General features: G+C 45.2%; 1 protein-coding gene across 1 annotated transcript in view; it reads right to left on the reverse strand.

Annotated features, from left to right (window-relative positions):
* Positions 1–504: 504 nt before the first annotated feature.
* The window catches only part of LOC309392717 (vomeronasal type-2 receptor 26-like), a gene marked incomplete at both ends in the record, with an annotated part of 29,646 nt that continues 14,064 nt past the window's right edge, over positions 505–16,086 (reverse strand). Inside the window, 4 exons of the mRNA XM_081954144.1 lie at positions 505–1,409; positions 2,670–2,796; positions 3,381–3,593; positions 11,679–12,473. Of these exons, the coding sequence (XP_081810270.1) occupies positions 505–1,409; positions 2,670–2,796; positions 3,381–3,593; positions 11,679–12,473 (2,040 nt within the window). The remainder of the gene's footprint in view (positions 1,410–2,669; positions 2,797–3,380; positions 3,594–11,678; positions 12,474–16,086) is intronic.

Raw genomic sequence — 16,086 nt, forward strand, 5'->3', positions numbered from 1 at the left:
TTGTTGCTACCCTCAAGAAAGAGTTATTGTGTAAATAAAAGCAGTTTGGGCAAAATGTCCTGAGAAATGAGGGCATCAACGTTGCTCCTTACATTCCTTCTATATTTCTATCTTGCCAACATGCCCCCATTTCTCCCAAAAAATTGTCTCCTCATAATCTTCAACACACCCTTGATTTATTTCAAGAAAAAGAGTTGACCCACTCATGCATGCAGAACAGTTTGGGCCATTGTCTATGTTGAGACCAGTGGTTCCTAACGTCGAGCCCATGCTTCACAGGGGGGGCAATTTGATTTTAATGGGGGCAATTTGAACCTTGTTTAAACTAATTTAATGGCCTTTTAGGCTTCCTCCGTGTGAGCAGAGTTCACTCTTTGAGTAAAGTAAGAATTATATGTCACAGGATTTTAAAGATGCTTAGGTGGGGCATGGCCAAAAAAAGATTAAGAATTACTGGTTTAGACTGTGGAACATGTTAAAAGTTGAAATTCCTCAGTCTCACATTTACACATTTCTTTTGGCTGTGAGATGCTCCTTTGTGTTCAGGTCTGGCCTCAGGAGGATAATGTAGCACTTGGGGATGAAGATGCAGCCCAGCAGACCAGCACTGGAGGCCAGGATGGAGAAGACCTGAACAGCCACCATGTATTTCCCTTTGGTGCTCAGGTAGGTGGGCACAAAAGTCACCCAGACGCTGCAGAAGACCAGCATGCTGAAGGTGATCAGCTTGGCTTCGTTGAAGGCCCCAGGCAGATTCCTGGCCAGGAAAGCCACCGTGAAGCAGATGGCAGCCAGGAAGCCCATGTAGCTGAGGGTGACATAGAACATGACAACAGCCCCTTCGTTGCATTGCAGGATGATCTCTCCAGGCTGGGAGTGGAGGTCAGAGTCAGGGAAGGGGGGAGAAACTCCCAGCCAGATGGAGCAGATGATAATTTGGACTGTAGAAGAAGAAAGGATGATGGAGTTGGCCAAGCTCTTCCCCAACCATCTCTTCACTCGGTTTCCTGGTTTTGTGGCCAGAAAAGCCAGCACCACTGTGATGGTTTTGGCCAAGAGAGAAGAAACAGCAGCTGAGAAGATGATGCTGAAAACCGTTTGTCGGAGAAGGCAGGTGGCTTTCTTTGGTTGACCAATGAATAGAGAAGGAGACAAGAAGCAAAACAGGAGGGAGACCAGGAGGATGTAGGAGAGGTCCCGGTTGTTGGCTTTGACAAGGGGAGTTTCTCGGTGTTTAATGAAGATGATTAAAACAAGGCCTGTGGTTAGGAACAAGTGCAGGGCAAAAGAGACCAGAATGATCCCCAGATGTTCTTCATAAGTCAGGAAGGTTATAACTTTGGGGATACATTGGACTCTGGCCTCATTTGGATATTTATCATCTGGACACTTGGTACATTTTTCTGCATCTGAGAAACCAAAAATCAATGTTCTTTAAAATTGTGTCCTTTTATTTTTCATTAAAACTAGCATAAGAAGGATTTAATCTTTTTTAAAAGTAGCTAAGTTGAGGAAAGGCCTAGGGTGTTAATTATTTCTGGCGTAATGTAACTCATAGGAAGCTACATTATTAGAGGTTAGTAATGAATCATATAATCTTTTTAGGCAAACATCTTGTGTCCTGCCACATGGCAGTTAATATACTGGACTTAGAAGAAATCTACAGTATCTTGTAACATCTGGAAGTAAGCTGGAATTCAGGAGAAATTTCCTAATAGTGAGAACAATTAACCAGTGGAACAGCTGGCCTTCAGAAGCTGTGGCTGCTTCAACATTGGAGATTTTTAAGGAGAGACTGGACAGTCACTTGTCTGAAATGGTATCAGGTCTCCTACTTGAACAGGGGATATGACTAGAAAACCTCCAAGGTCCCTTCCAGCTCTCTACTGATTGATTGATCTACATGACAGGCAGAATATTTGTGTAATGAGTCCCCCTCCCATAACTATCCACAGCACCACATTATGGACCAGTGACACCTTCTCGGTGATCCTCAAGGGGAGAATCCAATATACAGTGAATTGCAAGGTCTTTCAGAAGGTGGACCTAAAACAATTCATCAAGTTTCAAAGAATTCAGATCTTCCTAGAAAGGTGAACTTAGCAGCACATATCCAGACTAGAAAGCGGGGTGTAGGAATGGAGGAAAGGTTACGTACAGGCATGCGCAGCACACTGCCATGATCTCAGTAGCTGGTTACCTCAGATTCCTTTGAGCTCACCTAATTAGCAGTGCCAGATATCATCTAGATATGTAAGACTCTATCCTGGCTGAGATGTTCTTAGAGATTGACAAGGATAATGCACCAATAAGATGCTGTTGCTATATGCTCTTTGCTTTCCTTGTGAAAACTGTATAAAAAGAATAAACTCTGCAAGAAGCAGACAGAGAATTTGGAATGAACCCTGTGATGTCTGGACTCTGAATCCATCAGCAGGGGAGATGTTTCCTCTGTTGCTAGTAAAGCTTGCCCAGTCTGCCACCCCCTCCTCCCATCTCCTCCCAGCCCCTCCTTCAAAGACTTTTTGATTTACTTCCTTTTAGATAAGAAATTGTGCATATTAAAAATTAAGAAAGGTGACCTTGTGTCTTTTAACTTGCGCTTCCATGAAAATGTTCTGGATGGATCCAGTTCCACAAAGCCTCTCATTTTCCTCAGGGTGACCCACCTTCCTGCGTGGAGAAGGTCCCCTCCGGACAAGGGACGCAGTCATAGCAGCAAACTGGCTCTCCTTCTCGAGCCCTCTTGACAAATCCAGGATGACAATTTTCCGCACAGTTGGACTGAGGCAGGGACTGAGCAGAAAAATGAGGAATGCCAAAGAAAATGTGTTAGTAGTCAACATTCATGGAAAATAGAGATAGACACTGACATTAGCCAAATAGCCTCTGGTCTTCATGTAAGTAAATATGAAATACCTGACTACTACTAAGAAGATGCAGGAGGTATAACTAACTACTGGCAGATTCTTCACATAGTTCCTCCCTTTTGCTTTTAGCATTTAACATTACAATAAAGTACTTTTCTACTAATAAAGTAAAGAGGGATGGAACTGAAAAAAGATGTACATATGATGATATATTCATATTAAAACTGAGAATAAAATTTATTGTAAAAGATTTAGGAAACATTTATTCCATTAGATTTTTATTATGAAATTAATATGATGAAAAAAGAAACTTATGACCAGTAAGATCTTGAAAGGTTTCCATAAAACATGGCAAAGCCCCTTCACTTAGGTCCCTCTGTTGTAGAACTTCCATTAGATGACACCAACTGGCATGGGAGGCCAACCACCCTGGATACTATAGGCTTTGCCCACTTGAAATGGGATCTCAGGCTTTGGAAAACAGATAAAAGACACCAAAATTTATCCCACCTTATTGAGCAACTTTAGCTGTGAAAGAGCATCTTGTTCGATATAGAGTTTCTGTCTTTCAACATACGCCAGAATCTCTTTCCTGGGATGCTCGTTGGGGAGAACCAAGAAGCCCAAAAAGACCAGATCTGCTGTTATCTCTCCATTTTGGTCCAAGTACAGTTTTCTCTGAGAAATATTCCAAAATTCATTCTTCTCCAGAAAGGGATGAAACTAGAATGGGAACATCCAGGAATTTGAAAAACAGAAAACTTTGTTTCTTATCCCACATTGAATCTTTCTTCAACAATTGTCTAATCTCCAAATATGGTTAAATAGGATACAAATACTGCAATTATCTTAATTAGTTTGAAAAAGTTTGAGAAAAAATGTCAATCATATACTGACAAAATATAGAGAAAATATAATTGACACAGTTGGTCAATTATAGGGAACATTCTAATAATAATAATAATAATAATAATAATAATAATAATACTTTAATTCATAGACGGCGCCCTTTCCTAAACAGGACTCGGGGCGGTGTACAGTCATATTAAAAACAATGTGGATACAAAAATATAGATATACATAGATACATAGATAGGCGGAGGAGGTAGGATATGCACTGTACAATAATAAATTAAAATGTTTGCCAGGAGGTTGAAAGTGGGACTATAAATCAGCTAGGCCAGCTAATTGGAACAGGTGGGTCTTAAGTTTCTGTCGGAAGGAGCGGAGGTCGGTAGTAGTTCTGATATCGGGGGGGAGGTCATTCCAGAGGGTTGGGGCCATCACAGAGAAGGCTCTACTCCTGGGCACCGCCCGTTGACACTGCTTAGTGGACGGTACCCGGAGGAGTCCCTCCCTGTGGGAGCAAATTGGTCGCAGGGATGTATGAGGTGAGATGCGATCCCGCAGGTAACTAGGTCCCGTGCCATGGAGCGCTTTGAAGATAGTAACCAACACCTTGAAATGCACCCGAAAAACCACAGGCAGCCAGTGCAGCTCGTGCAGGAGTGGTGTTATATGGGAGTATCTGGTCCTCCCCATGATAGCCCGCGCGGCCGCATTCTGAACTAGCTGTAGTCTTCGGGTGCATCTCAAGGGGAGCCCCATGTAGAGAGCGTTGCAGTAGTCCAGGCGAGACGTCACCAGCGCATGACTGACTGTGCGTAAGGCGTCCCGGTCCAATAGGGGGCGCAATTGGTGCACCAGGCGAACCTGGTGGAACGCCCCCCTCGCCACGGCTGCCACATGGTCATCCATCGACAGCCGGGCATCAAGGAGGACACCCAAATTGCGCGCCCGCTCCACGGGGGGCAGTTGTTCGCCCCCTATGGCCAGCGATGGAATCCACTGGTTGAACCGGGGCGCCAGTAGCCACAGCCACTCCGTCTTGGAAGGGTTGAGTCTGAGTCTGTTGTCCCCCATCCAGACCCGAACGGCTTCCAAGCACCAGGACATCATTTCGACGGCCTCGTTGGGGTGGTTTGGGGTGGAGATGTACAGCTGTGTGTCATCAGCGTACTGATGGTATCCAACCCCAAAACCATGGATGATCTCACCCAGCGGCTTCACATATGTGTTGAACAGGAGGGGCGAGAGGACCGACCCCTGCGGCACCCCACAAGTGAGCGGCCTCAGGGTCGACCTCTGCTCCCCTGCCAACACACATTGCGTCCGGTCGGAGAGGTAGGAGCAGAACCACCGCAAAACGGTGCCCCCTACTCCCACCCCCTCCAGCCGGAGCAATAAGATACCATGGTCGATGGTATTGAAGGCCGCTGATGGGTCTAAAAGGACCAGGATAGAGGAACAGCCCCTATCTCTGGCCCTCCAGAGATCATCCACCAACGCGACCAAGGCCGTCTCCGTGCTGTGACCGGGCCGGAAGCCGGACTGGCGCGGGTCTAGATAGTCGATTTCCTTCAGGTGACGTGGGAGCTGTTGTGCCACCACACTCTCTACAACCTTCGCTAAAAAGGGAAGGTTGGAGACGGAACGATAATTCGCTAGCTTCGCCGGGTCCAGGGAAGGCTTCTTGAGTAGGGGCCTCACCACCGCCTCTTTCAAGGCGGCCGGTAAGGACACCTCCTCCAATGAAGCGTTCACAAGACCCAGGAGCCAGCCTCATGTAACCTCCCAGGATGCCAGTACAAGCCAGGAGGGACACGGGTCCAATAAACATGTAGTGGCTCGCAGTCGCCCACGTAACCTGTCCAAATCCTCGGGGGCAACAGAGTCAAACTCCTCCCAGCGTGGTGCCTCAAGATTTGCCTCCGACGTCTCCCCTGGTCCACTGAAGGGGGCCCATCCATTCAGATGACAAATAAAATGAACATAGAAAAAAAGATGATCCATAAACCTTTTGAAAACAACAGGTAGATTCCCAGAAAGCATGGGTTGATCAAGAAGAAATCTTTCAGGCTAATCTTCTCCCTTGTAATCCTGATGGAAAACACCTCCAGATGTGCTAATTCTGCTTTATTGTAATGTGACGTTAACAAAAAATTTAAAATTTGAAAGAACAAATTTCCCACCAACTCTTTTCTCAGCCTGAAAAGTTAGGATCCTTTCTGAGTTTCTTTCTGTCCCATTATGCAGCTGCAGGATTCTCCCCACTTCTCTGATCCTTACCTAGGCAGCCTCTCTTCCCCTCATCCCAAAAGTCATCACACTTCCTAAGTAGATTATGGGAACTCTGGGGATAGAGTTGGATTTCAGTAAAGGACTCACAAACAATTTTTGTGATGTGATTGGAAACCTGAGGGTTGGTATGAAAGTGGATAAAAACTGTCTTCAAAATGAAACTCAAATAATGTTTAACACTTTTTAATCTTTCCATAAAACCTGAATGTGATAGATAACAATTTGCCATTGGTCATCAATTTTTCTATGTTGTCATTAATATGGTCATTAATACGATCTTAAAGTAACCGAATTTGATGTGATTTAAAGAATATACAGTATTTCAACTTAGGAGCCTTATTTGAAACTTCATTTAAAAAGTTTTCCAATACTTGTATTTTACCTTTTGGAATAAAATAAAATTTTATAAAGGAATATCAAGTTTCCCGAAACAATATTTATGATTAGCACACAGTAGAAAAATATCTGCTTTTTATCTACTAGGACTTGACTAACAATAGAGTCTCATATAAGAAGATTAATGATGGACTGGAAAAAAGATGAGGGATACCAAACTTGATATGTATGCTTGTGAAAATGATCTCAAAATCGTAGTTAACTGGAAACAGAATCTGAGTCAGCAGGGAGATGTTCATGGAAAGAAGGCAAATGCAGCCGTAAGAATCTCAGGAAGTGAACGTTCTGGTTTGGGGAGACCCCAACTCAAGGACTAGGTCCCCTCGCAGGCACCAAACTTGGAGGAGAATTTGCTCAAAATCTACGTGAACCTCAGGGAAGGACAAGGAAGCCAAGGAAGAGATCAAAGGAGTTGCTCTTAGTCTTGAGGAAAGACCACAAGGAGAAGAGCTGAAGACCAGGAGGAGTCTGGGAGTCCCTTTTCCAACTGACACAATCTCTCGGTTGGAGAAGGGTGGATACAGCCAGTGGTGCGATTCAGATGGTCCGGCCCGGCTTGAGTGAACCTGTAGTAAAAATTCTGCCTGGCCACATCTCTCCCCACCACTACTTGCCTCGCAGGCCTTGGCTGGGGCCTTAGTGTCATTGCTGCAGCTGCTCTTTGGCTCCCTTGCCTCGACCACGTGGCCACGCAGCCCAGCCTGTTTGCCTGTCTTTGCCGTGGCCTCCTGTTCGTCTTGGTCTGCTCCCAAATGCCCACCTCAGGCTGCTACCGACCACTCCAGCAGCAGCCATTCTTCACCTTTTCCCTCTTTCCTTTCCTTTCTCTTTTCCTTTTTCCTTCCCTTCCCATTCCCTCCATTTTTCATCCCTTCTTTCTTTCCCATTTCCTTTCCTTTCCCTCCTCCTCCCTTCCTCCCTCCCTCCCTTCCCTCCTCCCTCCCTTCCTTCCTTGGGGTCTGAGGGAGAGTCAGGGGACCCCTTTCCTCCTTGACCCCCTCCCCAACATCTGCTCTGATGGCAATTATGGCTAAAAGTCCTTTGAAAGCTGGGGCTACCCCCTCCCCCTCTCCATTGCAGAAACTCCTCTTGCTGCAGAATTGGGATCTTTCAGATCTTCTTCTCCTGCCCCCCCTCTCCCCCCTGCACAATCTCAGTTGCTGCTTGGAGGGGGGGAGATTTCTGGTTTTGCAGGGCTGAGAGGAAAAGGGGAGGGGTGAACAGGCCCTCCAAGGCTGCCCACACATTTGCGTTTCTGCAAACAAATTCTACCCTCAAACAGAGGACCCCACCCCACCCGAATACTGCAGGGAAGGACAGGCTGGGCCCTTAACTGGGCAGCGTGCTGCGGGAGAGGCTGCAGCAGCTCCTCGGTGACCGGAGGAAGGGAGGAAAGTTCGGCCAGGTCCAACCGGGGGGGGGGGGGATTGACCAGCTCTGCCAACAGATTTCAATCGTCCCTCCTGGCTCACCTGAGCCACTCCAATTCCCCCCCTGGCCAGAGGCACCTCCGGCTAAAAGCCCCTCAGTGGACACCCCACGCACACGCCCCCCCCAACATGGAGTTCAGAATGATGTTTCTCCAAAGAGGTTCTGGGGAACCCAACCTCCCCCCCCTGCTGCCCCTTCCAGAGCCCAGAAAACACCCAGGTAAAGCAGCGCTGCCTTGCTCTCAGGAGTGGGTGAGAGAATGGATGGGAGGAAAGAAAAACTTGGGGACGAGGGAAGGTGATCCAGAGGAAATGGGGAGAGCCCCTCGCCCCGTTTCCACCTCCTCCCAGGCGGCCCACAAGGTTGAAAAGCTTCTGATTCCTCACTCTCACTCTCTTTTTCTTTTATCTTCCCCCCCTCTCTTTCGCTTTTAGTCTCTATCCATCTCTCTCTCACACACACACACACACACACTCACACTCATATCCCTTCAAGTCCCCCTTCTCTGCCTGCTCCAGAGAGAGAAGCTTGCCTGCGCAGAAGAGGAACCGATCGAAGCGCGTCCCAGTAAGTTAATCAGCCGGGCTTTCCTGGGATGCGAGCGATGCTGCTGGCGATTGGACAGGACTTCGGCCACTGGTCCACCACTAAAATCAAACAATGAGGCGAGGCGCAGAGCTGGTTGGAAGAATGTGTGCGTGCGTGCGTGCGTGTGTGTGTGTGTGTGTGTGTGTAAAATTGGCGGTTTCATCCAAAGGAGTTTTTGTGGATCTCCTAGCTTTGGAAGGAGGAAAGGAAGGGGTAGAAAGAGAGGGAAAGAGAGAGACGAAAAAAAGGAAAAAGAAAGAAAAGGAAAAGAAAGAAAAGGAGATAGAGAAAGAAAGAGGGAGTTATGGAAGGAAGGGAAAGACAGAAAGAGAGGGAGGGAGGAGGAAGTGAATGAGATATAGTTGGATGGATGGGTCAATAGATACATGGAGGGAGGGAGGAAGGGAAAGAGAGAAAATGAGAGGAAGGAAGGACACAAACCATGGCTTCAGAAGACTCTTTCAAACAGCACAACAATGTTTGAAAGGGCTGGAAGGGATCTTGGAGGTCATTTTCTAGTCCAACCCCTGCTCTAGTAGGGTCAGAAGGGACCTTGGAAGCCATCTAGTCCAACCCCCTGCTCCAGCTGGAGACCTTATATCCTCTGGATTATTTTGGTGCCTCTAACAGAGAGGAAAATTGCCAGAAAAGGGAAGGAGTTTACTAGGACAAGGCTGCCATGCAGAGGAAGGCAGAGACAGTCCTTGACTTATGACAATTGAGCCCAACATTTTGGTTGCTAAGCAAGAGCGTTGTTAAGTGAGCTTTGCCACATTTTACTCAATCCATGACATCTCCTGGCTCTAACAGTCATGTGCAGGCTAGGGAAGAGCATCTGAAGGCCTGTGTAATGTTCTAATGTGCAGAAGTTATAGTTAAATGTGTGCCAGAAAGTGAACTCTGGGTGTGTTTTTCCAAACGCAATAAGTGAGGTTGAATGTGTATAGTTTTTGAAGAGCTGTGTGTGAATGTGTGTATGTTTGTGTACATACACGTACAGTGTATAAAGTAGATAATGTATCTTTTTGTGTGCCTATACACACACTATACCTTGTAATATGTATGTACACATATGGCATATATACATAGGATTAAAGTGTGTATTTTGGATGTTCAGTAATAGTAAATAAATAGACAGGGAAATTGTATTTTGTTGACGAAAGGAGAGAGCAGGCAAGGTACCCCTTGACATGAGTGATGTCAAGTTGGCTACACCCACCCCATCACATGACCACCAAGCCACCCCCACCCAATCACATGACCACCAAGCCATGCTCACCCAGTCACATGACCACCAAGCCACACCCACCCAGTCACAAGACCACCAAGCCATGCCCACAGAACCAGTAGTAAAAAGATTTGAATCCCACCACTGGATACAACCCTCTTCCAATAACTGACTCCTGTTACACACGAGTGTAAGATCTGCTCACTATTATTCCACAGTGCCAGACATGGAAAAAGTGAATTCAGTTACAAGAGAGGAGATTTTAACTGAATGAGAGAAAATATATGATAAAAGGATGAGCTGTTTTAGAGCTGAGCCAGTAAAACAGAGAAGTTCAGTCTCCTCTTCATGGATCGTCTGAGAGCGAAGACTGAGCAGCCATCAGTCAGAGAAGCTTGAACTGGATACCTGCAGAGAGGAGGGGATTGGGCTAGATGGTCTCAGGGTCTCCTCCTAATTTATAAATGTTGTCATGCCACAACATGTACTATATTTTTCGAAGTATAAGATGCACTGGAGTATAAGACACACCAAGGTTTTGAAGAGGCAATTTTTTTAAAAAGTAGGTAGGTAGGTGGAGGGAAAGAGAGAGAAATACAGTAGGTATGTAGGGAGAGAGAGAGAGAAGTTAGGTAGGGAGGTAGATAAAGGGATAGAGAGAGAGAGAAATAGAGAGAGATACAGAGATAGAGAAATACAGCATGTAGGTAGAGGGATAGAGAGAGAAAGAAATAAAAAGAGATAGAGAGAGAAATACAGTAGGGAGGGAGGGAGAGAGAGAGAGAGAGAGTAGGTAGATAGGTAGATGTTTCCAGGTGTATTTATCCATGTGCTAGAGAAGGAAATCACTGACAATCTGCAGCACCTAAGACTTTTTTTCTGCTGGCAAAGCACTTGATCAATGTAATTCTCATCAACCAGTTAAAGAGCTTTCCAAGAGGTGGGAAAAAAAGTTTTTACACTCTGCAAACCTCCCCAAAACAGCCCGTTTTTGTGAAAACACCCCCCCTTTAAAAAAAGTCATGAATAGCCTTGGGGGGGCTTGCAGAGTGCTCCTGGGGTGGTGGTGGCAAAATGAGCAATAAATGGCGCATTTTTCACAAAAACGTTTTTTGCTTTAAAAATTGCATGCATAGCCTTATGGAGGCTTATAGAGTGCTGCTGGGGGTTGGGGGGGCAAAAATGGTCCATTTTTTGCTCATTACTGCCCTCCCCAGCCCCCAGGAGCTCTCTGAAAGCCTCCATAAGGGTATGCATGGCCATTTTGGTGAAGGGGGCAGGGCTTTGGGAGGCAAAAAAAGCTTTATTCGATGTATAAGATGCACCCAGATTTTCAGCCTCTTTTTTGAGGGAAAAGGTGGGTCTTATATTCTGAAAAATACGGTAACTGTTGTGCTGTTGTTGCTCTAGCCCCACCTAGTGGCTGGGGGCTGATAAGCCTCACTATAAGGTCTGAAGCCAGACTCCCTTTTCTGTCAGCCTTTGGAGAAGACGGAAGCAGCCGTTGTGACCGAGACCCCTGGTCATCCGGAGACGGTCTCCGTCCCTCACACGGAGCATCGCTGGAGAAGTTCCAGCTGCTTCTTTGCTGGTTGTTAGTTAATGCTGCCTATCTTGTCTTTATATTTGATTTCCACCATTTGCATCTCCTCAGTTTCACCTGCCCTCTTCTCCCAATAAAGCATCCAGATCCACGCCAGGCTCCCTTTCATTGGAGGAGAACAGGGGGGCTTAGCTTCCTGTCCAGCTGCACACAGACCCACGTGCAATGGGGACGGAAGAAAGATGGAATTCCACCAGGCTAATCACAAAGCCACAAATACGGGAATTTATTTAAAAAAAACCACAGCATTTTCCAATTAGCAGTGCTAAATATAAAAATGCCATAGTATCTACTCTTTGGAACCATTAATCCACTGAGTAGTTAAATTGGCCAGATCTGTTGAGATGGTTCCCCTCCTTCTCCTCTGGATTCTTCCTCCAAAGGATCTAAGATTAATGGATCCATATCGGGACCCCCATACCTGCCATGGCTGCAGCCTTGGAGACCCCAAGATCTTTTCTCCCTCCTTCCTTCCCCTCCTCGATCTGGAGGAATATGCAGCATTCAGGGCCTGGGCCAGAGTCTTTGTGAGACTGTAAGGTTGGTAGTAATTTTGGATCGCTTTTCTGTCCCTTTTCTCCTGGGTCTCCAGTGGGGCTTTCTGAGTGCATCTTCTGTGGCCTTTGATAGAAAATACATTATTTGAAACAGAACAATGGAAATAATGATCTTGAAACTTTACTTCCACGAATAAAAAGGGTTTAAAGGCAGAATCTTTTGGCCTTTCTTTTCTCAGATAACTAAAGTTCCAAATACTATGGATGTATTTGAGAAGTCTGCGCTTGTTTATTTCATAACCTCTAAAATTTGTGAGGATCCAGACTTTCCCCTCAATGGGTCCTGGCAGACGCATAAGTGTTAAATGGAAAGGAAGAATTCTGTCCCAAAGGGAATCAAATTCCATGAAGTGAACAAAGACGTTGACTTGTCTCCACTTAGAGAGGGAATCCCTGAGGGCTGCAGTATATCCAGTCTTTGAGAACAGTTGTGTAATAACCACACAAATTCCATTCCTGACAAGCAAAGGAGTTAAAGTCCTCATGAAATTCTCTGCCTTTTCTGTGTCTGAAGCAAAGAGGCCAATCAGGGTCCATCTGAAGTGGAGGAGCACCTGGACAATTGCTGGGTACTGGATCCCTTCTTTGGGGAGCATCTGGTGGAAAAATGGGAACCGACTTTTATCACTCAGAGCCTCCGAAGCTCTTACATATTTGATCTGAAAAAAGGAATTGAAAGGATTAGAACCGTGATGGGGAACCTGTGGTAGGCAGAGCGTCGTCTCCTGGCACGCCACCCACCCCAGCCCAGCTCCACTAGAATCCACATACAGGTGCACCTCCTGCTGGCCAGCTGGTTTTCGGGCCTTTGTGGAGGGCCAGGATGGGGGACTCGTGAGTATGCAGTGGGGGGGGGGGCACTCACATTGCACAGGAAACTCTGGTGGGCTGGAAGTGAGTGTGAATGGCCACACACACACCCAGTGCTTCCTGGCTCAGTTGGAGGCTTCTTTCAGCCTTCAAACAGTTGCAGGGATTTGGGGGGGGGGTTGCTTCCAGGTTGGTGCAGGAGGCTTTCCAGGGCCAAAATGGGGCATGGAAAGCGCAGGGTCCCCCCCCCCGTTATTCCCGAATTGTGAGCTCTTAGGAAAGTATCCCCTCCTTGTGCGTTGCTAACAGTGGTGGGTTTCAATTTTTTTTAGAACCTCTTCTGTAGGTGTGGCCTGCTTTGTGGGAGTGGCTTGCCAGCCATGTGACCAGGTGGAAGTGGCTTGGCAATTCATGTGACTGGGTGGGAGTGGCTTGGCAGTCATGTGACCGGGAGGGAGTGGTCAAGACGATGTCAGCATTCCCAGTCAAGATTGAGGTATAAATTAACAGAAAAGAAAGAGGCATCCATACATCTGAATTTAACTTCAAAGCAGTGGCAACAACTTAAATTCATTAAATAATAATGTTTGTTAGGGCTATGCACTGTTTTTGAATATATAGGAATGTAAAGCCCACAGCATCTACTTGGTACTTTTTAAAGCAGCGGCACCTTTTTCCTGGATTCATGAAATATCTACTTTAAAGAGTTGTGGGTGGGTACTATATTTACAGTCTTGTATTCTCTTCAGTACTTTTTTTGGAACAGAATCCAAAGTACCATGCAGTCCCAGCATTTGTACTAAAGCTAGGCAAGTTATTTTACAGGGCTCTGAGCACTCCTCCAGATCTGGTCAATGAAGCAGATGCTCCAAAGTCCTCCCACAACTTTCCAATGCTTTGAAATCCCACCAAATGATTTAGACAGGCCTATTTCATATTTTCTTCTATATGGCAATCAGGGGGGTTTTACATATGGTTCACAGGTGGTCTATTTTCCAAGTACTTAGAGGGCCAAGAACTGCTTTTCCTAGATTGCAGCTTTAGCTTCCTTGAATGTTAACACACCTTCAGGACATTCAAATATAGACTAGCTCTGATCCTGGAACCATATCACATGTTTTACATTTTAATATAATATTCAATGTAATCATTATTGCTAAAAAAAAACAGGCAGCAGTTAGAGTAGTTTGTAACAAAACACGGGCAATAAACAAGAAGTTGATTCACCTCCACCACCCCTATTTTAGCTTGTTTCTGTCTTATCTAATATTTTCCTGCAATTCTTCCATAATCCAGACTACTAAAAAGAGTTCTACATAATTAGCCTTTTAAAATAAGCTTGATGTCCAACATATTTCCTACTTATTAATATGAACAGGTTATGGCCTGTTGCTTAAAAATATAAATTCATACCACAATCTACAGGAAAACGCAGTCTGTAAGTATATTTTCTTTTGTGCTACTACTAACACCACTACACATAAGCACCATACAAAAGGCTAGTAAGATTATTTGCAGAACAGTGTGCTCTCTCACACTTGCCTTTGTTGTTCAAACCACTTTGTAGAGTATAATATACAATATACTGTGTATTTAGAGGGGAAACAACTTAATACAATACAATAGTAGAGTTGGAAGGGACCTTGGAGGCCTTCTAGTCCAACCCCCTGCCTAGGCAGGAAACCCTATACTGTTTCAGACAGATGGCTATCCAACATCTTCTTAAAGACTTCCAGTGTTGGGGCATTCACAACTTCTGGAGGCATCTTCTGTTCCACTGATTAATTGTTCTAACTGTCAGGAAATTTCTCCTCAGTTCTAAGTTGCTTCTCTCCTTGATTAGTTTCCACCCATTGCTTCTTGTTCTACCCTCAGGTGCCTTGGAGAATAGTTTGACTCCCTCTTCTTTGTGGCAACCCACAAACTTGGATTGGCCACCCTCTTAAGATCTTGGGCTTGGAATTATGTGCACCAAAAACAATACCTATTTGTTTCAGAGTATTTTCAGATTGACAGGCTGTCATGTGCTGAACTACCAGTTCTTTGTTTTGTGTACACAAACATAAAGTACAATCGGTGTAACTATTCACTCTTTATACTGTGTATAATCTCTGAAAATGTAAAAGAGAGAAAACATAGGACTCCCCAGTCTGTCCCAACCGCATTTCAGCTTCTGCAACTTCTCTCCACTCTCAAAATCCAGAGCCAATAAGTTATATTCCAATCTTACACAACAGAAACAACCCTCCCCCCAAACACACACACACACACACTCACTCACTGTTTCCATTTCTTTGAAGGATTTATCAGCACCTGTCCCTGCATAAAGAGGCTCAAGGAAAGATACAATACAATACAATACAATACAATACAATACAATACAATAGTAGAGTTGGAAGGGACCTTGGAGGTCTTCTAGTCCAACCCCCTGCCTAGGCAGGAAACCCTATACCGTTTCAGACAAATAGCTATCCAACATCTTCTTAAAGACTTCCAGTGTTGGGGCATTCACAACTTCTGGAGGCAATCTGTTCCACTGATTAATTGTTCTCACTGTCAGGAAATTTCTCCTCAGTTCTAAGTTGCTTCTCTCCTTGATTAGTTTCCACCCATTGCTTCTTGTTCTACCCTCAGGTGCTTTGGAGAATAGTTTGACTCCCTCTTCTTTGTGGCAACCTCTGAGATATTGGAATAATGCTATCATGTCTCCCCTAGTCCTTCTTTCTCTTAAGCTAAACATACCCAGTTCCTGCAACCGTTCTTCATATGTTTTAGTCTCCAGTCCCCTAATCATCTTTGTTGCTCTTCTCTGCACTCTTTCTAGAGTCTCCACATCTTTTTTACATCGTGGCGACCAGAACTGAATGCAGTATTCCAAGTGTGGCCTTACCAAGGCATTATAAAGTGGTATTAACACTTCACGTGATCTTGATTCTATCCCTCTGTTGATGCAGCCTAGAACTGTGTTGGCTTTTTTGGCAGCTGCTGCACACTGCTGGCTCATATTTAAATGGTTGTCCACTAGGACTCCAAGATCCCTTTCACAGTTACTACTACTGAGTAAGGTATCACCTATACTGTACCTGTGCATTCCGTTTTTGTTGCCTAAATGTAGAACCTTACTCTTTTCACCATTGAATTTCATTTTATTAGATAGTGCCCAATGTTCAAGTTTGTCAAGATCCTTCTGTATCTTAAGCCTATCTTCTGGAGTGTTGGCTATTCCTGCCAGCTTGGTATCATCTGCAAATTTGATGAGTTCCCAATTTATTCCCTCATCCAAATCATTGATGAAGATGTTGAAGAGTACTGGGCCTAAAACAGAGCCTTGGGGTACTCCACTACATACTTCCCTCCATGTAGATGCAGTTCCATTGAGAACTACACGTTGAGTGCGGTTGGTCAGCCAGTTACCAATCCATCTGGTGGTGATGCTGTCTAACCCACATTCTTCTACTTTAT

This window comes from Natrix helvetica (assembly GCF_964273705.1).
Source record: "Natrix helvetica genome assembly, chromosome: 5".
Lineage (NCBI taxonomy): Eukaryota > Metazoa > Chordata > Lepidosauria > Squamata > Natricidae > Natrix > Natrix helvetica.